This window comes from Malaclemys terrapin, chromosome 24 (assembly GCF_027887155.1).
Source record: "Malaclemys terrapin pileata isolate rMalTer1 chromosome 24, rMalTer1.hap1, whole genome shotgun sequence".
Classification (NCBI taxonomy): Eukaryota; Metazoa; Chordata; order Testudines; family Emydidae; genus Malaclemys; species Malaclemys terrapin.
The window spans coordinates 16,516,008-16,543,058 of NC_071528.1; the positions used below are offsets into that span (position 1 = coordinate 16,516,008).

The 27,051-nt window shown below is 61.4% G+C and overlaps 1 protein-coding gene across 5 annotated transcripts in view; it reads left to right on the forward strand.

Annotated features, from left to right (window-relative positions):
- The window catches only part of PDE4C (phosphodiesterase 4C), a 108,515-nt gene that overhangs the window by 47,815 nt on the left and 33,649 nt on the right, over nt 1-27,051 (forward strand). Inside the window, exon 1 of one of the 5 annotated variants that reach the window (XM_054013727.1) lies at nt 16,182-17,185. The exons of the other annotated variants lie outside the window; for them this stretch is intronic. Coding sequence (XP_053869702.1) covers nt 17,037-17,185 — 149 coding nt within the window. The 5' untranslated portion in view covers nt 16,182-17,036. Of the gene's footprint in view, nt 1-16,181; nt 17,186-27,051 lie in introns of those variants that run through there. 5 annotated transcript variants of the gene reach the window in all.

Here is a 27,051-nt window from a genome sequence, read left to right on the forward strand (position 1 = left end):
ACTGGCAGGCAGGAGGCGCTGGGGGAGGGGGAGGTTCTGGTTGGGGGGTTGCCAGTGGGTGCTGAGCACCCACCATTTTTTTTTCCCATGGGTGCTCCAGTCCCGGAGCACCCACGGAGTCGGTGCCTATGCTTCCTTATTGACTTTCTCCTCACCAGTCATGATTTTATAGACCTTGATCGTATCCCCCCCTTAGTCGTCTCTTTTCCAAGCTGAGGAGTTCTACTCGTGTTAATCTCTCCTCATATGGAAGCTGTTCCAGCCCTTCATCATTTTTGTTGTCCTTTTCTGAACCTTTTCCAATTCCATTGTAGATTTGCAACAGCTGAACTTCCTGTCTGGGGCTATCCCCGAAGGATTCTTCCTTCCAGAGCAAACCCACTAACTCGCCAGGGGGCTGTGACAGGGGGAGTCCTTCGGGGACCCTGCTTAAGAGCTCAGCATTCTTGGAATGGCTAACAAGATATGGTTTTCCCTAGGAGCTAATTTCCAATATTTGTGCTGCCTGTGACTCAGGCCCAGGTAATTCCGCTGACAGACACATCTCAGTGACTCAGCTGAGAGGGGAAGATGATTGGCTCCTGGAGAAACGGCCTTGAGTTAAAATTGCTCAGAAGTTAACTCGGCCGCGTTTCTTTTCCAGCTCCCTGACTCACTGGTTTGTAAACTCAAAGTTCCCTGTATTTAAATAGCTTCTGTGTGTCGCAAGGAAAGGGGGAGGGGAGAGTTCTTCTTTCGTGTTCGCTTCTGTTCCATAAACAATGGAAGTGAAGAGCCTGGAGGTGGCCCGGGCAGGCGCTCTGAAGCCAGCAGATGTAACCTTAGCTCTGCCCCGTGCGTTTCTGCGGCATTCCCACCCAGTCCAGTGCCAGGGAACAGCCTGCGGGGTAGCAGCATTCTCCAATGGCTTTGGGGGTTGAGCGGTGAGTGCCCGACAGAACCTGGGAAGGGGACCCTGGCTCCCACATTTCTGCTTTGCACAGACTGAGCCGGGGCTCCCACGCCGTCACACCTTGCCCGGAGTGCAGGCTGGCTCCCAGGCCGGGGGTGTGCACGGTGCAGCCTCCTCCCCCACGGTCCTGCACAGCTCCAGGCTCAAGCTATGCGGGGAGGGACCTGCGCAGCCCCGGTTAGCACTGGGGCTCTCAGTGGGGCCTGGCTTCCTGCTCATGTGCCCCCAGCCCAAGAGCTGCACTACCAGGGGCATTATAATCTCCTGGGGTTCTCCAAGGGGCTGGATGGGGGGCTCCCCCTCCCCCAGACGTGCAAAGCACAGTCCAAGGGCCGAGGGGGAGCCATGTAGATGGCTGAGGGCTCCCTCATGCACCAGTGTGGGGGTCTGAAGGCAGAGGGTCCCCTGCCCTGCATAGATAGGGGTGGATGCAGGCCACCCCCCCCAGCCCTGGTGCACCAGGCAGTGTTCTGCAGCTGTTGTTCATAGCCCGGGCGTACTGACGTGTGCGGACAGTGGTTGTGAATCACACCCGAGACCTGCCGGGGTGGGGGCAGTGCTGTAGGGTAGACAGGAGCCCGTAATCCGTGCACGAGCGATACGGAGAAGTGATTGCAGGCACTGAGCAGGACCCTGCAGGAGGTAAAGGGCGTCCTAGGATGGCGCAGTCCCTGCCCCAGAGAACTACCTGGGATTGGGCGTCTCTTCCCGAAAGCCCCACTCTTGCTTGGCCAGAAGTTCTGGGCTGGAGACGGATGGTTGGGGGTTGAGGGGTGCAGCCTGGAGGTCCCGTCTGTGAGGCTGTTAATCTAACTGAGGAGTGGGGTGAGGGAGCCGGGGTGCGGTCGGGGTCCCATGGGCAGCGAGTGCGCACACCAGTGGTTCCAAGGCTGTTATCTAATGCCATTGTTTATTTACTCATTAAGTTGATTAAAACGAGGGCAGGTGCTGATTTCATCGTCACTGGCACTAGCAAAGCCACAGCCGGGAGCTAGTTCTCCACTCTGTTCTGCACGCTGTTTAATCAGCATCGCGTTTCCGTGTTGTGAAAACAGACTCAAACCGCGGGGCACTTGCACAAGCAGAGTCTGTTCCCAGGCCTTCGCCGGCAGCCAGTCAGGCTCTGCAGCCCCGGCCCTGCTTTGCTGCCTTTGCCACAGAGATGGCGGACAGAGGCCCGTGTGTGTGTGCGTGTGCGGGGGGTGGGGGGGATTGTGCAATGGATGTGGCTCCTGTAGCTCGGTTTCAATTCGAGAAGTTTGCACTAACCCCCTGCTCCGTGATGAGTAATCAAAGACTTTATAGAAACGCCCACAGAATCAGTCAGGAAGCTGTCCCCTGCCAGAGTGGGACCTCGCAACCTGTCTCTGCATCATCAGCTGCAAATGCCACCGGCGCTCGGCATTGTCTGCACGTTCCGGTTGAAAGCCGGGAATCCGGGCTGAGCCGCGGCCCTGGGCAGGTACAATCGAGCACCTAAAGGTGCAGCAGCTGGGGAGCGATGTGCTCTGGGCATCCCGGGAAGCGCTGGGGTGAGCGTCCCTGAGCCAATTGCCGGGGCAGCCAAATTGTTGTTTATCAACAGAAAATGAATTTTGTGCAGTAAGAGTTTCTCTGCCTGACTCTGGAAGAAAATGCTCCTTAAGCACCTGTCTCAGGAGGGGATAAATGATGGTGAAATTAAAGAAACGCTTTCTGGGAAGGGCTGTTGTGCGTGAACCCCGCAGGCTGTTATTCACTAGCAGGGGACGCAGAGAACATGGAAAGGCTGTCATCCCCCCACCCCTAAGTTTTGTTTAAATCGAGGGAGTGGCTGGTGCAGACGCAGCTGCCTGGAAATTGCTCTTCAAATGAAAAGACACAATCCCGGCCCCTTTCCTCTGCCAAGTCGTCTTAATTCCCAGTTGTGAGGCTCTGACGTGGGATCCCTGGGCGTCGGTGATTACAGCCCCCAGAGAAGGATGCTGAACGAGACCTTTGCCCCCGGCTCTGCGTAGGAGACGCTTGCAGAAAAAGCCATAGAGGTGCCCCCAGCAGGGCCCCGGGGAAATGGCCGGCGGGGTGCTGTGCGGGGGGCTGGCTCCCGGATGGTCTGCCAAGAGCGATGCATGCTTCCCCTCCACAGGACAGGGATCATGCAGGAACAGCCACTTGTGTCACCTGTGGGTTAGGAAATAAAATGGCTGCAAACTGCAGCCCCTGGCGCAGGCCCGGAGAGCCTGATCTCTGCTAGGTGTGTGCTCCCATTCCCAGCAGTGCCAGCCGGGCACTCGGTGCCAGCGCCTGGTAGCCGGGTTTCAAGCAGCTGCAGCAGTGGTTTTGCCTGTCTGCCGGAGGGGCAAAGCTCTGCCTTGGGATTCAGGCGCTGACCAGCAGCCTCCTGCGGGTGCATGAGCAGGGGGAAGACTGCAGAGCCTGGCTTCCCAGGGGGGCCTCTGGGGAGCCCTGATCCCACAGCTGCCCCCAGCCCTGCAGCTGTGACAGAGCCAGGAGGTAACAGAGGTCGCTCTGGGCTGAATCCTCTCCCAGCACCTTTCCTCTAGGGATCATGGAGCGCCAGCAGCCCTCCCGTCACCAGGATTAACCCCACAAAAGCACGGGGCTGGCGGAGCTGGGATAGAACCCAGGAGTCCTGAACTCCAGCCCCTCCCACAACCGCTGGGTGAGACCATTGCCCTGCTCTGCCCTGCGAGTTGGAGGCCTGGAAGGGTAACCCAGGGTGAGTCCATGTTCCAGCTGGGACCCCGAGAGCGCAGGGGCCTCTGCGGAATGGGCCCACAGGGCGAGGGACCCCTCTCTCTCCCAGGGCTGGGGAAGGGTTCTCGGGGCGCTCCTCAGACCTCAGCCTGCCAGAGCGTCGCTGCCCGGGCTCAGCTCTGCCCCATGGCGGGAAGCTGCAGCCTGAGGCCTGGCTCAGAGCCGGCACAGTCTCTACCCCCCACTGCTCGGCTCTCGCCGGCCAGGCGCTCTGAGCTGAGTCCGTGACCTGATGTAACTGACTGTCCCGTTGATTGATGGGGGCCGGTCCCACTCCCACGCTGGAGGGGCACAGAAGGAGACGCTGTCCTGGCCCAGGAGCCTCTGTGCGTCGGGCGGGGTGAGCAGCATGAGAAGCCCCCCAGGGATGGATGAGCCATTTCCTGGTGAAATGGACACAGAGGGGTCAGTCTGGTCCACAGTCCAGTGCCTTGGCCTTGGTGCCCATCTCTGGGGCTGCAGGGCCTCCGGCCTCCTGAACAGGCTTCTCGCCACAAGGTCTGCATGGAGCAGGCTGGTTCGCCCTGCTCCCAGCCATCACCGACACAATCCAGTGGGCAAGGGGAGACACACCCCCCGTGGGCGCCGGTCACCTGATGCGGGTCTGGCACACCGAAGAGGTTCCTCCCGAGCTGGGTGTAGCTCAGATCCTGCGGGGCTGTGACAGTGCCCGTGTGGAGTGGCATGGCCGGGGTCTGAACTTCTGGCATTCTCCTCCCTGCCCGTATTGCTTGGCTTTGAGGGGGGCATCCCCTGGAGCAGCCTGGGGCAGGGACCTTCCTCCAGAAAGCTACATCCTTTTCTGCTCTTTCTCGCTGACCCCGCAGCGGATTCAGGGCGTGACGTAGCTTGGACTGTGGCCCGGAGGCTGTGATCTGCGTGTGAGGAGATATACCTGAGCTCAGGCCCTCGGGTCTCTGCCTCAGACAGAGGAGGACATTGTGCCCTCTAGCACCAGGCCGGGGGTCCCCGCCGAGCCTTGGCTGGTTCGCGCAGCCCAGGCCCCATCGCTCTGCTCCTGCGCCAAGCGGTGCCGTGGCAGCTGGCTCTCCGGCGGCTCTCCCGGGCTCCACGTGCTCTTAGCCTCCTGAGCTTGTTTTTGTGCCTTCCCAGCCAGGCTGAGCGGCCAGAAATAAATCAGTGACTCAGGCCAAGTAAACACGGTCTCCGAGCAGGTGTTTTCCCAGGGGGCTGCTCTCTGCCTGCGGGAAAGTGACCTGCCCTGTCCGCTGGGCCTGGCTCTTGGCCTCGCTCCCTCCAGGCCCCTTCTGGGGAGAGAATCCAGCACAACCAGCCATTCCAGGGGAACGGGGAGCCCCTTTCTCATGGCAGAAATCAAGACCCTTCAAAAAAGCCTTGCAGAGAGCGGTGTGATCCCACCCATGGGCCGGCGGGGGTCACCGGCCCAAACCTCCCACAGCAAGGGGGCGAGGCCTGGCAGCCCCACAAACGTCCTCTCTGTGCTGCCTGGTGACTGAGACCCTGTGCCAGGCCCTGCTCCCCTCAGAGCCTCCCCCGCCCCCTCCACGGAGTGTGGGGGAGTCAGGGCCCTGCCCCCCCACTTCCTGCGATTCACTGGGACTCTCAGCCAGCCAGTAACACAGAAGGTTTATTGGACGACAGGAACACAGTCCCAAGCAGGGCTTGTAGGTACAACCAGGTCTCTCTGGGGGACAAGGAGCTTAGACCCCAGACTGGGGGTTCCCTGCGTCTTCCCAGCCAGCCCAAAACATAAAAAACCGCCCCCCCCACAGCCAACTCACTCCCCCCCCCTTCCTCCTCTCCCTTTGTCTAGTTTCAGGGCAAAGGTGTCACCTGGCCCCACCCCCCTCCTGGCTCAGGTTACAGGTGCAGGTAGCGTCCCTCCCCTAAAGTCACCCCCTGCTCTCCCATCCCCCATGCAGACAGTCCCAGTAAAACTAAACGACATTCCCAGGTCAGTCCGCCCCGCTCCCTGCTGCGTCACAAGCTGCTTGTGGGCGCTCTGGGGCAGGAGCTGGCTCTCGCTGAGTCTGGGCCAGGCCTGGCACCCTCGTGTCCCCAGCTGGGGTGGGTGCTGCTCGGGGAGGTTCTGCTCCCCATGGCCCTATGCAGGAGGGAGGCGATTACCCCCCCTCCAGGCAGGGGTGGGGGCCCGGAGAGGAGAGGTACAGCCGGTGCTAGAACCCCGATCCCCTGAGCTGTGGAGAACGGGCTCCCCTCACCCCGAGGAGAGGGCTGAATCCTGCGCTGTCACTGCTGTTGGGCTCCGGGGCTGCCCTCACCGGAGCTCAGGGTCTCTGCGTCCCCCTGTTGTGACACTGGGACAGTGAGAACAGCTCCGCCATGCTTGGGCCATTGGGACCCCCATTGCCCTGGGACCGTGCCCGGCAGTTCAGATCCCTGCGCTCTGCTGGGTAGGGCCCCTGGGCGCTGGGGCCAGACGCTGCAGAGTGAGGGGTCTCCGAGCCCCTGCCCAAGGGGAGTGTAACGCGCAGAGAGGGGGATGGGCAAGGCCCTGCCCAACTGGTGCCACAGATTGTGTTTGGGGGTGATGGCGCCTGCCCCCTGCCCACCCCTTCTCGCTGCCCTCTCAGCACCGTGGGTGTTGGGATTCTTTGTGGTCCCTGGCTCCAGCCCGCCCCCGGCCCTGCCTCGAACTCTCCTGGCCGCCGCATCGTCCAAAGCTCGGCTGAGCGTGGAGTTTCGCTGCAGGGAATGAGCTGAACCCAGCCCAGCCTTGCCGCAGTCCAGGCCCCTGAGCCGTGCTCCGTTCCATCACTGTAGCGTGACACTGACCCAGGGTAATGCCCAGCCTCCCCCAGCCCATTCTAGCACAGCTGGCGCTGGAGAGAGCCCGGATGGGGGAGCCCCAGCATTGAGCGCTGCCGGCCAGGGCAGGACACCTGCCTGCGACCCATCCCTGCATCTCTAGTGCTGGGCCAGTTCCTGCACAATCCCACTAGCATGGAATAAAATCCCAGGCCTCCCGCGTTGGGCAGGGTCCTGGGCGCTGGGACCCACACGACAGGCCTGGAGAGCTGTCAATTCGCTCACACATGCTGGGGCTGGCTCACCACCGCGAACAGCGGCAGCACTGCGCCAGGGCATGCACCGGGGGGAGGGATGACGTTTTACATGGAAATTTACCAGCCTCCCACAGTCCTTGGGGCTGCAAATATCCCAGACGTGGGGGTTTGTGCCAGCAAAGGGACAGACTGCTGCAGTTCTCCTTCCTGGGGGCTCCTGGTCTCCCCCCCGCAAGGCTCATCCCTCACTGGCTCTGCTTGGGGGGCTGGAGAGATGGGGCCCAGCCTGGTCTTGGAGCAGAAGGGAAATCTAACATCGCGGCCCCTGCTGCCAGGATGTTGGCTAATAAACTCGCCCCCTTGACCAGCGTTCGCCTGCTCCAGGGCATGTTCTCCGGCAAGGAAAGCAATAACTGTGCTGGGCTGGAGGATGCAGACGGCCTCGCAGGCTGCTCTGGGGCTGGGGCTGGGGCTGGGCAGGGAGGGACGTGGGCCTGTAAACTCGCACCGTAATTGCACCTAGAGACTGATGAGAGGCCCCCGCCATAAACCCAACAGAAATGAAGTCGGGAGACGAACTTGCTGAGGAGGGTTCGCTGCTCCCGTGGGCGTCTGGTGCTTTCTCTGCCTTAGGAGCTTTCCGGGGGCGAGAGCACTTCTGTGACTCTCCGAGCCACTCGGAGGCACGTGCAGCCGGGCAACACGCGCAGGCAAAATGCTCAGTGTTTCCATCTGCTTCCCCAGCAGGCGGAGGTGCTGGGGGAGGACTCCACAGTGGATGGGTCAATACAGGGGACTGACACACCAGCCGGGGTCTGCTGGGTAAATGGAAGCCTTGTAACCTCTGCTTTGCAGGGCATTGTGCGGGAGCAACTGGCCATACGACCAGCCACATTTGGGTCAGCCCCATGGTCCATCTAGCCCCGTGCCCTGTTGCTGACAGTGGCCAGTGCCAGGTGTGACAGAGGGAGTGAACAGAGCAGGGTAATTATCGAGAGATGCCTCCCCTATTGCCCAGTCCCAGCGTCTGGCAGTCAGAGGTTCAGGGACACCTGGAGCGTGGGCTTGCATCCCTGACCATCTAGGCTAACAGTCACCGATGGACCTGTCCTCCAGGAATGTATCTAGTTATTTTTTGAACCGTTATACTTTTGTCCTTCACAACATCCCCTACCAATGGGTTCCACAGGGCGACACTGCATTGTGTGCAGAAATACTTCCTTTTGTTTGTTTTAAATCTGCTGTCTGTTTATTTAATTGGGTGACCCCAGTTCTTGTGTTATGGGAAGGGGTAAATAACACTTTTTCTCCATGCCAGTCATGATTTTATAGACCTCAATCATGTCCCCGCTTAGTCATCTATTTCCAAGCTGAATAGTCCGTCTTTTTGATCTCTCCTCATGTAGAAGCTGTTCCATACCCCTAGTCATTTTTGTTGCCCTTCTCTGCCCCTTTTCCAATTCAATCTTTTTTGAGATGGGGCAACCAGAACTGCACGCAGTAGTCAAGGTGCAGGCATACCATGGATTTATATAGTGTCGTTATGATATTTTCTGTCTTATCTATCCCTTTCCTAACGGTTCCTAACATTCTGTTAGGTTGTTTTTTTTTTTTACTGCTGCTGCACATTGAGTGGATGTTTTCAGAGAATTATCCACAATGACTCCGAGTGGTAACAGCTAATTTAGACCCCATCATTCTGTATGTCTAGTTGGGATTATGTTTTCCAATGTGCATGACTTTGCATTTATCGACACTGAATGTCATCTGCCATTTTGTTGCCCGGTCACCCAGTTTTGTGAGACTCCTGCTAACTCTTCGCGGTCACTCAGAGGGTGTCTCTCTCTCCAGGGCTCACTGGGCATTGGGCAGAGTCCATCTCGGGCAGCCCCGGGGTTCAGCACCAGCAGCAAAGCTGCAGCCAGAGAGGTAGCAGGCAGGTGGGGCTGGGGACTGGCCTGAAAGACTTTGACCATGGACTGAGGAGAGTTAAATGTTAAACCCTTTCCGTGTGTGTTCGGGGCTACCCCCCTGAAAGGGGGGGGGAGGGGCAGAGCCAGCTCTTGAAGAACCCAGGAGCCCGGGCTGCCAGCTTCTTCCTGTCGCCTCTAGAACCCACTTCTGTCCCCTGGGGCTGCTCACCCCCACCCAGGCCGTGCCCTGGGCTCAGCAGGTGGCTGGTGGGGCTAAGGAGGGGCCAGGCCGTGCCCCACTCCCCCTCAGGGAACGGGCCGGGCAGCCCCCCGAAGAGCCAGCAGGCGTTTCCTGTGTAGCTTGTGGCGCGTGGCACCTCATGGTCCAGGCGGCTGCCCGGGGACAACTGGGGGCGTGGCTGGTTGTTGCTCATCCATCAGCAGCGAATGAAGAGGCATGAGGCCAGGGCGGTTAGTGGTAAGCAGCCCTGGGGGGGGGGCCCGCAGCCAGAGGGTAATTTGATTGCACTTGCCCGCTGTCCCTGCAATGCATGGCTGAGCTGCCAGCAGGGGACAGCGCCCATCTATAACTAGCCCTTAAGAAGGGGCTGCGGGGCCTGCTGCTGCTCCCTGAAAAATGGCCTGGCTCATTGGTGCAAATTAAACAAGTCGGTCACTGTCCCTGCATCTCCCCCACTGCCTGGCACAGGCCCCGCTCACCCCCACCCAGGCCGGGGGGCTCCCACAGCGGCCTGCTCCCTCCCAGCTCAGTGACACCCTGCACACGGGGGGTGAGAGCCCCCAGCGTCTCTGTGCATCACGTGGGCTGAGCCTCACAGCACCCGCGGCGTTTCTCCCCAGCATCTATTAGCCTCCCTCTTTCTCTGCCCACTCCCCACCCGTGTCAGGGAGCCTGACGCCCGCCTGTGCCAGCTCTCTCCCTGCCGCATAGTGCAGCCCTGCGAGCTGGAGAGCTGGAATTCGACAGGCTGAAACCCTGGCCCGCTTCTGTCCCCCTCTGCCCAGTCTGCACAGTGTCTGAGCTGCCAGCCCATGGCCATGGGAGCTGTCACAGAGCCATCCCTGGGCCAGCACGCCTGCCTCCATCCACGGCCCCCAGCCCCGCCAGCTGGTGTCAGCATTATGGCGGAGGTGTGGTGCCAAGAACACAGGAATTCCGCTCCAGTCACTGGGCAGCAAGGGGAAAGCTTCAGCCAGCCTTGTGCTGCCCCGAGGAAGGCTGAAAGTGCTGGGTTCCCTGCCCTGCTCTGCCAGCCCCTCCTGCCCTGGCTGACCCGCTGTGTTTACATTGGGTCTGCGTTAATCCATGCTTGGCTGCTCGGGGTGCTGAGGGTCCAGCCGCGGGGAGGGGCTGCGCTGCTCCCTGGGCATTGAGATTGGCATTGAATTATCCCCCCGATTTCATCCGCGCCAGCCAGAGAGCCCTGCACCTGCACCTGCACGGCAGAGGCATCTCTGCACTGCGGGGTCCGGCTGGACCGGGGGTGGGTGGGGGGTGGGTGGCTGCAAGAGATGCTGAGCTGGGAGAACTGGCACCGCCCTAGGAGTCAGACCGTGGTGAGTGGGGTGGGGATTTGGGGGCAGGGGCAGCAGGCAGGAGTGAGGTCAAGGGACATGGATCTAGCTGGCGAGGCTGCTGCCACGGAGGGGCCCACGCGTCAGCCCAGCAGCCCCTGCCATCTACGCGCGGCGAGGGCCTGAGTTTGAGTCCTGGCGTCCGAGAGCTGCAGCCAGGCTCTGGGCAGCAGGGGGAAGCAAGTCAGCTCTGTGCTGCCATCTAGTGGCCTTCACCGGAGCATCAAAACCCTCAGCTCTTTCCATTGGCCACCCCTGTTTATGGTTCGCTTTGGGGTAGACCCTCCTAGGGCCCCAATCACGGGCCATGGGTCCCTGGCGCTAGGTGCTGTACAAACCCAGACATACAGCCAGTCCCTGGATGCAGAGCTGGCAGTCGGAGTAGCTTTAGTTAGTACAAACTCTTTGTGGCTGTTCTGCCTGGGGACTGTGGCAGGCACCTACTGGGGACGAGGACGTGGAGTTAGAAATTACCAAGTCCGAGGCAGAAGTCCAAACTCAAACAGCTTCATGGGAGCGAAGCGGGGGGCTCGGAAAATCTCCTTCCAAGAATTTTAATGGAACTGGCCCGTGAAATTGCAAGGCCAATAGCCAGGATTTCTAATGAATCGCTAAACTCGGGCTTGTGCCCAATGACTGAAGAATTGATTTACGTTAAGGGCCAATGGTGGCACGCGAACAAATGGATATAAACTGGCCAGGACACCAGACAAACGTTTCTAACCATCGGACGAGTGACGCTTTGGAGCAGTGGGAACAAAAAACTGAACTGGCTTCAAGCCTGAGCTTGATGAGTCTATGGAGGGGACGGTCTGATGAGCGAGGGAAACGTTCTAGAGCCCAGAACCATCCTCCAGATCTTAGCTGCCCTCCCAGGGCCTTGCCTGAGTCAAGGGGGGCACGTGTCTGAGGCACAAGGGGTGGAGCAGGGGGTTACCAGACACACTGGAGACCCCCTGGAGTCGGTCAGTGTCCTGGGGGCCTGTATTGCTCTCATCAGTGTGACTCTCACCAGCCAAACCCCAGAGACTTTGTTTCCTGAATCCTTGTTCCGTTTTGCAACCTGGGCAAAGATCCCCACCTCCCCCTGCCAGGGGGGGAAGGACCCTAATCATAGAATCTCAGAGTTGGAAGGGACCTCAGGAGGTCATCTAGTCCAACCCCCTGCTCAAAGCAGGACCAATCCCCAACTAAATCATCCCAGCCAGGGCTTTGTCAAGCCTGACCTTAAAAATCTCTAAGGAAGGAGATTCCATCGCCTCCCTAGGTAACCCATTCCAGTGCTTCACCACCCTCCCAGTGAAAAAGTTTTTCCTAATATCCAACCTAAACCTCCTCCACTGCAACTTGAGACCATTACTCCTTGTTCTGTCATCTGCCACCACTGAGAACAGCCGAGCTCCATCCTCTTTGGAACCCCCTTCAGGTAGTTGACAGCTGCTATCAAATCCCCCCTCACTCTTCTCTTCTGCAAACTAAACAATCCCAGTTCCCTCAGCCTCTCCTCATAAGTCATGTGCCCCAGCCCCCTAATCATTTTTGTTGCCCTCCGCTGGACTCTTTCCAATTTTTCCACATCCTTCTTGTAGTGTGGAGCCCAAAACTGGACACAATACTCCAGATGAGGCCTCACCAATGTTGAATAGAGGGGAATGATCACGTCTCTCAATCTGCTGGCAATGCTCCTACTTATACAGCCCAAAATGCCGTTAGCCTTCTTGGCAACAAGGGCACACTGTCGACTCATATCCAGCTTCTCGTCCACTGTAACCCCTAGGTCCTTTTCTGCAGAACTGCTGCCTAGCCACTCGGTCCCTAGTCTGTAGCAGTGCATGGGATTCTTCCGTCCTAAGTACAGGACTCTGCACTTTGTCCTTGATGAACCTCATCAGATTTCTTTTGGCCCAATCCTCTAATTTATCTAGGTCCCTCTGTATCCTATCCCTACCCTCCAGCGTATCTAACACTCCTCCCAGTTTAGTGTCACCTGCAAACTTGCTGAGGGTGCAGTCCACGCCATCCTCCAGATCATTAATGAAGATATTGAACAAAACCGGCCCCAGGACCGACCCTTGGGGCACTCCGCTTGAAACCGGCTGCCAACTAGACATGGGGCCGTTGATCACTACCCGTTGAGCCTGACGATCTAGCCAGCTTTCTATCCACCTTATAGTCCATTCATCCAGCCCATACCTCTTTAACTTTCCGGCAAGAATACTGTGGGAGACCGTATCAAAGGCTTTACTAAAGTCAAGGAATAACACATCCATTGCTTTCCCCTCATCCACAGAGCCAGTTATCGCGTCATAGAAGGCAATTAGGTTAGTCAGGCATGACTTGCCCTTGGTGAATCCATGCTGACTGTTCCTGATCACTTCCCTCTTCTCTAAATGCTTCGGAATTGATTCCTTGAGGACCTGCTCCATGATTTTTCCAGGGACTGTAGTTCCCCGGATCCTTCTCCTTCCCTTTTTTAAAGATGGGCACTACCTTAGCCTTTTTCCAGTCACCAATGGGATCGCAGGGAGGAGCTCAGCAGAGCTGGGCTGTCTCCTGCCGGGTGCATGTACAAGGGTGAGTCACGTGAGGTGCCAAGATCCAGCTCCGAGCACTGCCAGTGGAGGCTGCAGAGTTGGCAAACTCTCCAGGCAGAGGCTTCTCTCAGTCCTGGCCCTGGCAGCACCAGGCAAGCGCCTGGCACGAGAGCAGTGCGTTGTGATGGTGATAGTGGGTCAGAGCCTTGCATCCGGCCACTCGTGTGCTGGGGGCTGCCTGCATCGGGGTTTCCGGGTTTGGCTGCGTGATCCCCCTCCAGAGCTGCCCAGAGGGAGCGGGGGACCAGAGCCATCCAACCGGGGCTGCTGATCTCTCCTGGGCAGGCGGTGCCGGGCTGGCTGCCCAAAGGCAGTTAGAAGGTTTGGGTCATTGTGTATTTGCGTCCCCCCAGGGGGAATGCTCTAATGTGGGGTCTCTTGCTGCCCTGCTCCCAGGCCCCAAGCACCCCGAGTTACGGCAGGGTTCAGTGCCCAGCTTTGCCTGCCAGCAGACGGGGAGGGCAGGTTCCACCCCACAGCGGCACTGCAGCTCACCCCAAGTCCTCAGCTCTCCCCGTGTGGCAGGCTCCCCCTCCAGCGCTTGGATCCAGCGCTGGGACTGCATCCCTCCCTGCTGCAGCTGCCAGGCCTGGCCCCAGGGCCAGTAAATCCTGCCAACCAGGTCTCCTTTACCTGCTGCTCAGAGAACTCGACGAGGCTGGTGCAGGGCTGCCTGCGGCTGGTTAGATCCTGCCGGGCCGCAGTCCTCGAGGGGCTGTGTCCGGACTTGGGGGCTTGGAGATCGCTCAGCCCAGCCAGCCACGTGCGCTTCCGGCTGCCCAGCTGTGATACAGCCCGAGCCACCGGGAACGGCGTGAGGGGGATGTTCCTGTGACTCATGTTAGACATGGCAACCGTGGGGAGCTCAGTTCCCATGGCCCAGTCTGTCCGTGGCCTCCCTGCTGAGTCGGCCTCCCAGGGAGCCGCTTGGTGCCGGCTGTGAGGGTAGTTTCCAGTTCCCATTACTCACTGGAGGACCCTCCTGGGATGGTTCTGCAGGGCAGGAGGTGGGGGGTGGGGGTGACAGCCAGCTGGGCCTTCTCCGCCTTCTGGGAGCTGGTGAGTTAATGATGCGTCATCTGAGCTGCAGCGAGACGTTCAGTGGAGACAGGGCTTCAGTACAAGCTTCCTGAAACGGGGGCCCCAGGGCTGGATTGTGCTGGGGCCTGGGTCTTGGGAAGGGTCGTGAGGTGGGAACCCAGGTCCCCAGTCCAGTTCCAAGGCTGAGTGCCTGCAATGCTCCCTGTCACGGCGTCCCCGGGCAATGCTCTGGAACTGCTCCATACGAAGCCAGACAGGACTCTGGAGGAGCCTCCTCTGTGAGCAGACCGTCTTCAGGCAAGAAGCTTAGGAAGCTTTGACCTTCCTGGGTCTGGCCTCAGAGCATTCAGCCTCCCCTGCCCCTCCATGCACTTCCTGCAGCGAGTCCCTACAGGCGGGGTCCTGGGGAAGCCAGAGGGCCCTGCACCCCAACTCCGCAGTCAGACGTGACTCCCAGCCAGCTAGTAAAACAGAGGTTTATTAGACGACAGGAGCACGGTCTAAAACAGAGCTTGTAGGTACAGAGAACAGGACCCCTAAGTCAGGTCCATCTTGGGGAGGCAGGAAGACCAGAGCCCCGTCTGGGCCTTCCCTCCATTTCCCCAGCCAGCTCCAAACTGAAACTCCCTCCAGCGTCTCACTCCGCCTTCCCCCGGCTCCTCCCCCAGCCTTTGTCCATTTTCCGGGCAAAGGTGTCACCTGGCCGCCAACCCCCGTCCTGGTTCTCATGTTACGTGCTCAGGTCTCCTCCCTCAAGGAGAGTCTCCCATCCCCAGTGCAGACAGCCCCAGCCAAACTCCCCTGCAACCTTCTCCAGCCAACACTCCCCACTCAGCATTCAAAGACCACATTATGAACAGTCCCACTTTGTCACACACACACACCCCTTCACTGCAGGGTAGGTGTGTGTGTGTGAGAGAGAGAGAGAGAGAGCACTCTGGGGTGGGAGGGGTTCCTGGCCCCACATGCTATGGATGGTGGCCAGGGCTCCTGGCTGCAGGGAAGCAGCCATCCCTTCATGCCCTCCTGTGTTAACCGCTCCAGGCCCGGTGGCGCCGAGCGTGTCTGGTTGGTTTGTCTGTCTTGACCCACAGCCCAGATGTACGAACTCGGTGTGAGTGGGGCCCCTGCGGCTGCCGCAGCGCGAGGTCCGTGGAAATGCTTCTGCTGCCCAAGAGGGTTTGCAAGGACAAGGCTTTGGCCTGCAGGCTCCTGGGCAGCAGCCAGGCGGGAGCCCCGCTGGGCTCTGCCGTGGGGTCTGGGCTGCGGCTGACGCAGGGAGCCGTTCCTGAGCCGGTGCAGACAGCCAGAGGGGGTGAGTTTCCCAGCGGCGCTGGGAGCAGAGGAGGAGCCGGTGGCTGTGCCGGCTTGGGGGCTTGGAGATCGCTCAGCCCAGCCAGCCACATGCGCTCCCAGCTGCCCAGCTGTGCCACTGGGACTCTGCCTACAGCCACATCGTGTATCTCCCTGCGTGGGAGCGACACTGACCCACTGCTGCCTGCCCCCTCCCCAGTGACTCTCCACCCCGGAAACCCTGTCGCCTGGTCCCACTGCTCAGTTGTTCTTCTCGCTGCCCTGGGGCCTGGTCCCACTGCTCAGGTGTTCTTCTCGCTGCCCTGGGGCCTGGTCCCACTGCTCAGGTGTTCTTCTCGCTGCCCTGGGGCCTGGTCCCACTGCTCAGGTGTTCTTCTCGCTGCCCTGGGGCCTGGCGCTGATGGTGGAGGCTGGAGCAGGGTGGGACCCAGAGCGCCTGAAAGGGGCCTGGGCCAGCAGCATGGCCTGGAGGCTGTGGTGGGCAGGCTGCTGTGTGGCCCGTCCCCGTACAGCAGTGCCATGCGAGGAGGTTCTGAGCAGGGCTGGGGACTGTCTTGGGCTGTGGGGCTCCCACTCTGCTTAGTGGGGCTGCGCCTGGCTGCAGCTGGCGGGGCTGTTTGGAGATGTCCGTTTTCCGGCACAGCTGTGTGGGATGTTTAAGTGGTATATGAAGCTTGCGCAAGCAGCAGTGGGATGATTTAGTTGGTGTTGGTCCTGCTTTGAGCAGGGGGTTGGACTAGACCCCTCCCGAGGTCCCTTCCAACCCTGATAGTCTATGATTCAGTGTAGCGCTCCCAGCCAGGCTACCCATTGCCTGTGCTCCAGGGAGGGGCTCTGCCCCACTGCTCTCCTTGCCGGGCCTCTCTGGGGGTGCCTGGGGAACAGGGGAGGAGCACGGGGGGAACCCGTCTGGGTTGGGAGAATGAAGGGGGCTGCCCTTGCGGCTGGCAGAGCGAGGGGACACCTTGAGCTGAGCCTCCCCCGGGCAAGCTGGTGCCAGGGGAAGCCAGTGGGCCAGCTCCCCAGAGGGCGTACGCTGGTGTAGCCGCACTGAAGTCTTTGGATTTACACCAGCCGAGGATCCAGCCCCTGTGGTTTACGATCCTGAGCCGGGAAAGTCTCCCCGGTCCTGCCCCAGATTCCAGTGCAGTTTAACGTCTCCGCAGTTGAGGCAGCCGGAGCTGTTGCTGACGGGGAAAGGGCTGAGTGCCCAGTGGGGGAGCAGCAAGGCTGGGGGTGCTGTGCCGCTTCTCCCTTCCACGGAGAGCCCCAGCAAGCCCCGGCTCGTCCATGCAGCGGGCGAGGGAGCGAGCGTCCCTGTGCCAGACCGGCCTGGCCCAGCCCGAGCAGCGAGGGGGGCTTGCTTCGTATTTCAGTATCTGCTGAGCCAGACAGTTGTTTAATTTCCCAGGCAGGGACGGGAGGGGAATGGAAAGTTTCCCTGGGAGCGAGAGCGCTGTGTTTGCAATGCGCTTCCTGCTTTGTACCAAACGGACAGTTTGTCTTCTCTGAATGGGACCCGGGGAGACGGCGCTGCGAGACCCTCAGGAAACGGAGCCGCGTAGCAACGTCCCGCCGGCCCCCCGGTCACGCTCGTTCACCTTCAGCCAGAGCACAGCGCGGAGCCAGAGCGAGAGAGGGGCAGGCAGCCTCCATGGAGCTTCTGCGCACAATCAAACTGATGGCCTGAAAGTGACGGCAGCGGCCCCCGCGCCCCCTCTCTGCCAGCCTGGGCCCCGCTGTGGGCAGGGGAGCCCTCAAAGTGATTTTCTGGGGGGAGAGTTTTCAACAGGGGGGTGAAGGCCTGCCTGAGCCTCTTGTGCATGTGCCCCCCACACACACACTAATTTGTGGCTCCGAAATGCTGAACCCGAAGCATGGCTCCCCGGGGGCCTCCCCCAGTGCCTCTCCCTGCAGCTCGCCCCGCAACTCGCCCATCCTCTTCAGGAAACTCATGATGAACCAGAGCATCCGCATGCAGCGGCGTTTTACCGTGGCTCACCCCCTCTGGTAAGGGCCGGGGCTGCCCACTGCCGGGCAGAGCTGGGCTGGGCAGGTAGGGGGGCTGCCCACTGCCGGGCTGGGCAGGGCGGAGCCGGGCAGGGCAGGTAGGGGGCTGCCCACCGTCAGGCAGGGCGGAGCCGGGCAGGGCGGAGTCGGGCTGGGCAGGTGGGGGGCTGCCCACCGTCGGGCAGGACGGAGCCGGGCAGGATGGGGCAGGGCAGGTGGGGGGCTGCCCACCATCGGGCAGGGCGGAGCCAGGCAGGACGGAGCCAGGCAGGATTGGGCAGGGCAGGTGGGGTCTGCCCACCACTGGGCAGGACGGAGCTGGGCCGGGCAGGGCGGGGCCGGGCAGGGCGGAGCCGGGCAGGACGGAGCCGGGCAGGTAGGGGGCTGCCCACCGTCGGGCAGGGCGGAGCCAGGCAGGATGGAGCCGGGCAGGGCAGGTGGGGTCTGCCCACCATCGGGCAGGGCGGAGCCGGGCAGGGCAGAGCTGGGCTGGGCAGGGCGGAGCCGGGCTGGGCGGAGCTGGGCAGGGCAGGTAGGGGGCTGCCCACCGTCGGGCAGGACGGAGCCGGGCAGGACGGGGCAGGGCAGGTGGGGGGCTGCCCACCTTCGGGCAGGGCGGAGCCAGGCAGGGCGGAGTCGGGCTGGGCAGGTGGGGGGCTGCCCACCGTCGGGCAGGACGGAGCCGGGCAGGACGGGGCAGGGCAGGTGGGGGGCTGCCCACCGTCGGGCAGGGCGGAGCCAGGCAGGACGGAGCCAGGCAGGATTGGGCAGGGCAGGTGGGGTCTGCCCACCACTGGGCAGGACGGAGCAGGGCAGGGCAGAGCTGGGCCGGGCAGGGCGGAGCCGGGCAGGACGGAGCCGGGCAGGGCAGGTGGGGGGCTGCCCACCTTCGGGCAGGGCGGAGCTGGGCAGGGCGGAGCTGGGCAGGGCAGAGCTGGGCCGGGCAGGACGGAGCCGGGCAGGACGGAGCCGGGCAGGGTGGCCAGTGCGGGGCGATGTGCAGAGCCAGGGTTGGCAGGGTGCTGAGACCTGAACTCACTGGGAGACTTTGAGAGGTGCCTGCAGGTGAGCTGGGCACTTAGGCCTGTCTGTGTGGCGTGGGGCACTTCCCTTCCCCGCCTCCCTGGCCCCAGCCCAGCTCTGCACGTTATGTGGGTGACACAAGGTACCAGCCATGGGTGGGCGCTGACGAGAGCAGAGAACTTGGGGTGTTTGGGTGATGCCAGGAGGTGCCCAGAGCTGGTTCCCCAACCAAGCGCTGTCTTTGGCGGGTGCTCGGTGGGTGCCTGCAGGCCAGGTGTGTGGGGCTGCTCCCCACTGCTGGTCCTGCTCCCTGGCCGCACCGTGGGGGGCTCACGCAGAGCTGGCATCAACCCTGCTCAGACCCTGCAGCCCTGAGCAAAAGCAGCTCTGAGGCCAGGAACCCCGGCACCTCTCCCCCGGCGAAGGCCCTGTGGGGCCGGAGGGTTCCCCCTGCCCAGCCCCCAGCAGGCCAGGTGCACAGGGGATGCGGGGCTGAGCCGGGGAGCCAGGAGGAGCTGAGTGGGGAAAGCTGGTTCAGGCCAGGCTGGGCAGCTCCAGCTCTGGGGGATCGAACCCTCCACCCACTTATGCGAACCGGGGCAGGTCCCAATCCAGCCTCCCGCTGGCTGAAGGACCTTTGTTTGCCTGGCCTGGCTGATTACTTCCATACTCCACCTGGCAGAGGCCTGGGGCCAGGGCAGCCCCTCTCTGGCCAGTGGGCTGCCAGGCCACCTGGATGGAGGGTGCTGGGGATCTGGGAGGAGCCGGGCTGTCTGGGAGCTGGGCGGCAGCTGCGCGGCAGATGTGGGAATGTAACTAGAAAGGGTGTTTGTTATGACAGAGAGAGGAAAACAAGCAGCAGACTCATCCTGTGCCCCCTACCCCTCCCCCCGTCATGCCCCAGCTGGCCAAGCCAGGTGGGCCACAGGTGCCTGCTGCTGGGTCCTGCACCTCTCCTTATGCAGGTGGCGAGCGCTCTGGAAGGGACATTGGTGCATGGTGGATGCCAGGCAGCAGTGGGCTTTGTTCTCCCAAGGCCACTGCACCCCCCCGGCAGGGGCCCGGCTATGGGGGAGGCAGCTGCAGCTGCCCACGTGAGGCAGGGGTTGGCCTGGTGAGTGAACGTGAAACAAGCCGTGTGGCCGGCTGCACTCCTGGGCCACTGCTCTGCAGATGCTGCCTGGCGCCGGCCCACAGCCCCGGTGACGTTTCCAGCCAGGCTGCGTAAGGCAGCGTGTGATGCTGGCAGCACCATTCCATTCCTGGGCTCTCTCTCCCCCACGAATCCCTGAGCTGGGGGGCGGGGTGCAGGAATGACGGCCCCAGAGCTGGCCCAGCAGGTCCTCACGCGCGGGGTCACGGGGCTGCCCTGCCTCTGGTGCAGGACGTGAGCAGCTGAGCCCTTTGCAATGGCAACAAGAGCTATTTATAGAGGAAACAAACCTCCCAGGACGGCCGGCCCAGGGCCCAGGCTGGCCGGTGAGCATCAAAGGAGATCGCGTGGGACGGAAAGTATGTTTAATTCAGTAACTAGTCTCCTGGGAAAGGCGCGGTGCCAAGAGCCGAGTGTGCTGGGCCCCGGCGTGCCCCTGGCACCTCTGCGGCACGGCCCTCGGGCACCGGGCTCCCCACACTGTGCCAGCGTCTCCGTTGGCCTGTCTGTGCTGACACCTAGTGGCTCCGGGCTGCACCACATTCTTTGGGGCTGCACTGGTTTCCCGCGAACCTTACTTGGGTTTTTGAAATAAGAACTGGCCCCTCTTGGCCCAGCCGTGGGTCAGCCCCCTTGCTCCTGTTTTACGGCTGGGGTCTGCCCCACAGCATCACTCTCCTAGGACCAAATCTTCCAAGAAATTCTTGCTCTCGGGGAGAGGCGGCTTCTCCGTGGCTCTGAGGGGGAGCTGCTGGATTCTGAGCCACCTGCAGCCCGTTGGTCTTCCCTGGGGGCAGTGGGTGCTCCGCCCCTGCACACCAGGCCCTGGGTGTGGAGAGCTGGGAACCCCAAGCCAGGGGGCACTCGACCAGCCTGGGCAGGAGGAGTTCGGTGGGGAGCAGCCTCTCAGATGGACAGACGGATGGACAAACTCCTGCTGAGAGCGGAACCCGCCCTGCAGGAGGTGCAATGGGAGATCCCAAGCCCCACGTCCCTCTGGACAGGAGGTGCCCAATGGTTCCTGGGCAGCTCCAGCCGTTGCGTCCAGTGGCCATTCTCTGGACCAGCTCTGCCCTGGGCAGCTCCCAGCGCCCAAACGCCTCGCGGGGCCCAGCTCAGGCAGCCCTTGGGCCGGGGAGGGGCCTTGTGCTGGAGCTCGCAGGCCGTGTAGATGGGAAGCAGGACACGGAGCGAGAGCCCCGCTGGCTCCGTGACACCACGGCAGGTGATAAGGGGCAGTGAGACCTTTGGCTTTTAAAGCACCGCCCGTCAGTAAGGCAAAGCCATGCCAAACTGGCACCAGGGCTGTGGCCAGCTCCAGCTGGAGGCCAGGGATGTGGCGTCCTGGCTGGGCACCCACAGCACGAATGGTGGCTGCATTCAGCCCCGCTCCGGAGAGCTCGGCAGAGCCTGAAACAGCCCCGCAGGTGGGGAGGGCTGAGTCCCCGGGATCAGGTCAGATCCGGGCGAGAGAGAATGGCGCAGACTTCAGCCTCTCCACGGTCTCGTCCGATTCCTTGCTGTGGCTCTGCTGTGCTGGCTGGGAGCCCATGGCGCGGCCTGGCAGCAGGAGGAGGGAATGGGGTCTGGACACTCCACCCCACAGATCACTGTGAGCCGGGGGGCTCAGCAGCCAGCCCCAAACATGCAAAGATCACGAGTCCGGCCCCAGAGCCGGGAGCATTGGACAGATCGTACCGGGGGGTCCAGGTCTTCACCTGTCTCTGAGCGTCTGCGTCGCCCCCGCCCCACAACTTCAAACTTTGCTTGACAACCAGGAGGAGGAGAAACTTCTTGTTCTTTCTTCAGCGAGAGACACCCCCACCCCCACCCCCTGACTCCAGCAGCGGGGGCAGCCAGGGAGACACCAAATATCATGAGCCTGACAAGGAGACACAGGGAATCTCTCCTTCCACAGGGAACCAGGGGGCTGCTGCGAGCCTGTCTCTGCGGACGCGGGGGCCTTTCTGCCAAGCCAGGGGCACTGATGCAGGTGATGAGGTAGCATTTTCCTCTGGCTGGACAGTAGCTTCACCAGCTGGGGCATTGCAGGGGCAGTAGCTGTGGGCATGCAGTGACCTCCTTTGCCAGGGCTCTGGGCACAGCCCCAGCTGCCCACACTCACTGATCCCCCTGCCAAGCCAGGGCTGTTGGGTCAATCGCCCCTGAGCTGTTCGCCTGCCCGTGGCCCAGACACACGTCCCCCTTCCAGTGCGTTTCACAAGGGGGTTCTGTGTGCCGGGGCTGCGTCTGTGAGCCGGAAGTAGGGGAGGGCACTGGGGGCATCGGAGGAGCATGTTCTTGGCCACGCACATTCCTTTTGCACATCTACAACCTCAAGGATCAACACCTGCCTGGTCTTACCCTGGTGCGGGGCCTGAGCCCCCACCCGCTGCAATAGTGTGGCCTGGCTTCTCTTGCCCCTCAGTCTCTCCCTTTCTGGGCTTGGGGCCACTCGGCTCAGCATGGCTGAAGTTACTGGAGCTGCTGGCACCTGCCTCTGGCTCCCGGGAGGATGCTGCCAGACAGCTGTTCCCCCGTCCGGGGGCGCTCCTGCATGGGGTACAGATGGAAGGGAAAGGGGGGTTAAGTGATGGTTCCCATGAGCTGGGGGGTCCCTGTCCTCCCGGCACATCTGTGTGTGGGAGGCCCGGAGCCCTGGGACAGAGCGGGACGAGCCAAATCAGCTACTATGGAGCCAGCTGCAGCATCTCTGGACCTCTCTGTGACACGCTCCGGCTGCATTCCGGCACCTGAGGGAGCTGTGGAAATCGGTCTCCTAATAATGCCCCCAGCACCTCTCTCCCACAGCGTTACCTGCACGCTGCAAAGACAGGCAAACAGACAGCCCAGTATGACACCCCCACCCCGCACCCCGCTCTAGCAAGCAGTCCGGACTCCTGGGTTCCCAGCTCTGCTGCAGATCTTAACCCCTCTGCCTCACTGCTGCCATGTGCAGAGAGATGCTGAATGAATGAAGCGCTGGGGACGCTGGGCTGCAGGCCTGTCTGCATAAGTGAAAAGTCTCCATGTTCTGAAATCAGACGGTTCAATGGACCAGGAGAGCGCGGGGGATTGGTGGTTTGCTCCGAGCTATTATGTATTCAGGGGAGGAAAAACCTTCCTGTGCTGCCGGGTGTCACGGAGTCCCTGGGCGATGCTCTGGAACTGCTCCCCACAAAGCCAGTCAGGACTTTCGGGAGCCTCCTCTCCCTCGGAGCACACGTCTTCACCTCCTGGGTCTGACCTTGGAGCATTGAGCATCCTCTGCCCCTCCATGTGCTTCCCACACCGAGTCCGCCCAGGCGGGGTCCTCGGGAAGCCAGAGGTCCTGCACCCCCACTTCGCAGTCAGACGTGACTCTCAGCCAGTCAGTAAAACAGGTTTATTAGATGACAGGAACACGGTCTAAGACAGAGCTTGTAGGTACAGCAGTGAACGGAACCCCTCGGCTGGGTCCATTATGGGGTTCAGAGAGCCAGACACCCTTGTCTTCACTCCCTTCCCCGTTCCCAGTAAGCACCCCACTGAACCCCGCTCCAGCCCCTCCTTCTCTGAGCTTTGTCTCTTTCCCGGGCCAGGAGGTCACCTGATCTCTTTGATCACCTTTAGCTATTCCCTTGGGGGGGGGGGGGGGAAGGGCCCTGGCCATTTGTTGCCAGGGAGACAGTGTCAGTGATTGATGCACACTGGCCTTTATCCCTCCACCTAGAGACTTAAGAAATGCATAGGGGAAACTGAGGCACCCACACAGTATTCAGAGGAAACATAAAGAACAGTCCCACTTCGTCACACCCGGCCAGGCACCTGCTGGCCTCACGCTGCTGGGCCAGGACAGCCCCATCCCAGGACAGCTCCAGGACGAGTGGGAGTGGGACAGACCCGGGGCATAGGGTGAGGAACTGGAGCAACAAGTACCAAGGAGGACGCCCTGCCAGCAGGATGTATGAGCCCGGGGAATCGTCTCCCCAGAAAAGGGCTGGGAGCCCCCATGCTGGAGACGTTTGTGAGGATCCTGTTGGCGCCCGGGGAAGAGATGGGCACTATGGGACCCATGAGCCACCTCCATCGAGCACCGGCTGTGACTGCAGAGAGCAGAGCGTGTGCAGCCGCCTGCAGGGAGAGCACTCCTGCCCGGCCTGCTGCCCCCTGGGCTTCCTGCGAGGGGCAGGGGCCGCCTGGGCCCTCCCTCTAATTGCCTTCAGAACAAGGCAGATGAGAGCTGCATGGAGCCTCTTCAGCACCCCCCGCCCCCGGCTGCGTGTCTGGGGCCGGCTGGCTCACGGAGGTCGCTGAAGGTCGCATCTCGGCACGGACGGGTGGATCGATGCTTGAATCGATTTGGGAGCTGCTCCAGTGACGCACGTCCGCCCAGCACCAGGGCAGCTGGGATCCTGCCTGCAGCTGTGATGGGCAGGGCGGGGAGCCCACCGTGGCTACCCCCGGAGTGAGGCTGGGCAGCACTGGCAGGGGACGTCGCTCTGGCAGGGAGAACCGGACCAGGTCTGGCCTGGGGGGAGCTCCAGATGCAGGGTGAGCTCGGCTCTGGGCCCAGGATGCTGTTGCAAGCCCAAGGGCTGCAGTCTTTGACCCTTGGCACTGTGGCCTTGCGGCGGGGGGGGACATGGGCATGCAGGAAAGTGACTTGCCAGCGTGGCCATCCCAGGCCCAGTGTGAGGACCCGCCACTGCCCCGGTGAGTGGGGCTGTCGCGTGGGATTTCACGGGCACAAAGCTGGGATTCCCCCGGCCCGGTGGCTTTCCTCCTTACTCTGCTCCCTTGGCCATGTCCCGGGGCTATGCACTTTCTCACGACACCATGGAAACGGAAGCCAGGCTGGGATCTGGCAGGGAGCAGATGGGAAAGCGGGAGCCGCAGGGGTGCTGGGCTGGGCCAGGCCAGGAAACCTTCCTGCTGTTTTCCCTGAGCGCGGTTCTGAGCTGCCCCGTTTCTGTCACAGTGATGGCTGGAAACCAGCTGGAGAGAGGCCTGGCGGGACCTGTGCAGGCTTTGTTGGAGCACAGGCCGTGGGGATGGCTTCCCCGTCACACAAGGCCAGCAGCCTCGCCGGGCCGTGGGTCCTTCGCTCACCTTTCATGCTGGTGGAAGGTGCTTGGCACGACTCTGTGGCCCTGGGTCTCTTCCACTGCTGGAGAAAGGAGAATGAGCTCAGAACTAACCCCCCCTGCACACACCCCTCCCCGCTGAATGCGTGGCTGTGGGGCAGCCCCGGGGACGCACTGAGTGGGGGTGCAGTCAGGTACCATGAGGAGCCCGGCTGGGGGGGCTCTAGCAGGTGCCCAGTCTGCAGTGTCCACACTGCAAATAAAAGTCGTGTTCGTAACCCCGTGAGCTGCGCTGCAATTCGACGTGTCAGCCCCTGGAGCTGCTCTGATTAACTCCAGCTGCTCACCCGAGGGGACAGCTGAGTGCCGTGTTTTCCCTGCTGTTCTAACCCGAGTTGGCTCACGTGGGTTATGAACACACCTTTTATTTGCAGTGTGAATGTATCCTGTGAATCCAGACAGCCCTCTTCCATCTCAGAGCGCCTGCAGCTCCCTTTCCCCGGCGGGGAGACCGTCTGTGCACCGTGCGCATTGGTAAACATGCCACTCCAGTCAAACCCGTGCTGGTCCAGGGGCTTGTGCCAGCTCCATTCCTCGACGGAGGCGCACGCCATCCTGCCTTGCCAGCACGCGTGTTCTGCAGCGAGCATCGGGCACACAGGAGTCTGCCTGGCATTCCAGAGACGGCTGGAGCAAGGCTGTCACGAGGGGTCTGCCGGGACCATGAGCTGCTCCCAGAGTCCGGATGGGCCCAGGACAGGGGATGCCCCCTCTCTGCCAGACCATTCACATGGGGTGTAGAAATGGTACCAGTGAAAGGCAGCTGTGCAGAGATTAAATAGTCTCTGTGCTGAACTGGAGCGGGGATAACACCCAGCCAGGGGGGCCTGGCAGGCTTGGGTTGGTTCTTGCACCTACACATGGTTTGGGAGGTTAGACGCCTTCAAATCAAATACTGTCCCACCCCTACCCCAGCGCTGGCTTCTGGCCTGTGGGAGGGACCCAGGCGCTTGGAGCAAATATTACAGGGCTGGATTTTGCTCAGAGCCTAGACTCTGCCCTGGCATCTTGGCTGGAGACATCCCGGGCGGCACCCATGCCAGGAGCTGGGTGTGTCTGTGATGGGGGAGCAGAATGGGCCATGGGCAAAGGCAGACGCTGTGAGCGGGAGAGGGGCTCTCAGGCCCCCCTGCTCTGGCGGTCCCTTGGGGTTTGCCTGCACCTGTCTGCGTTTGGTTTTCCTCGTGATACTTTGTTTTATCAATGGCCATAAGGAAATTCAGCGGCATGCAGGAAAAGCTAAACAAACCCGTTAGCTGACAGCCCTGCAACTCTGCTGGCTTGTGTCTGGTCCGATCCGAGCTCCCCAGCTGAGCTGCCGTTAGCCAGGCCAAGGGGACGAGACTTCTCCGGAGCACCCAGGTTCTGCAGAAGTGGTGTTGGTGCCACAGCTGGGGACACCGCTTCCTTTGACCCAGGGCCCCAGCCTGGTGCGAAGGAGACGCTGCCTTTCCCGTGACGCCCCGGCAGCACATGGCCATTAAAAACCCCAGTTCAGCTAAGTAAATCTCACCCCATTTCTGTCTGACTGTTTGCACCCGCTGGAGTTACAAATGGGTCCTAGGGTGACTGGAAAGGGGAGTTAAGGGCAAGTCTTGTTTCTCTCTCCCGCCAGTCTGGGCCAAGCCCAGGTGGCTGTTCGGCTGACGCTCCACAACACTGCCTGTCTCAATCTGGCAGGCCCAGCTCCGAGGGGAACTCTCCTGCATGCTCTGCTCTCGCCCAGTAACACACTGTTGCGGATTGTGGGGGAGTTAGGGCCCTGCACCCCTCTTCCCGAGATTCACTGTGACTCTCAGCCAGCCAGTAAAGCAGAAGGTTTATTTAAGGACAGGAACACAGTCTCAAGCAGAGCGTGTAGGTACGACCAGACCCCCTCAATTAGGTCCCTCGGGGAGGTTCAGGGAGCTTGGACCCCAGCTTGGGGTTCCCTGCGTTGCACCACCCAGCCCCAACCGAAACTAAACTCCCAGCCCCTCCCGCTGCTCCTCTCCTTTGTTCAGTCTCCCGGGCAGAAGGTGTTAATTCTCCCCACCCCCGTTCCTGGCTCAGGTTACAGCTCAGGTAGCTTCCTTCAAGGGAAGTCCCACATCCCCACTGCAACCCCCCTGCAACATTCCCAGGTCAAATCTGCCCTGCTCCCTGCTCCGTCACATCTCTCCCCCCTTCGAGACTGAACTGAGCGGGGTCACTCTGACCAGTGACCTGGGGAAGTTCAGGGCTCCCTCTCCGGGACAACGCGTCCGCTATCACGTTGTCACGTCCCTTCACATGGACCACGTCCATGTCATAATCCTGCAGGAGCAGGCTCCACCTCAGGAGCTTGGCGTTGGCTCCTTTCATCTGGTGCAGCCAGGTCAGGGGAGAGTGGTCGGTGTGCACGGTGAAGTGACGCCCAAAGAGATATGGCTCTAGTTTCTTGAGGGCCCACACCATGGCCAGGCATTCCTTCTCGATGGCCGCGTAGTTCTGCTCCCGGGGTAGCAACTTCTTGCTCAGGTACACGATGGGGTGTCTCTCCCCCTTTTCATCCTCCTGCATTAACACCGCCCCCAGTCCTGTGT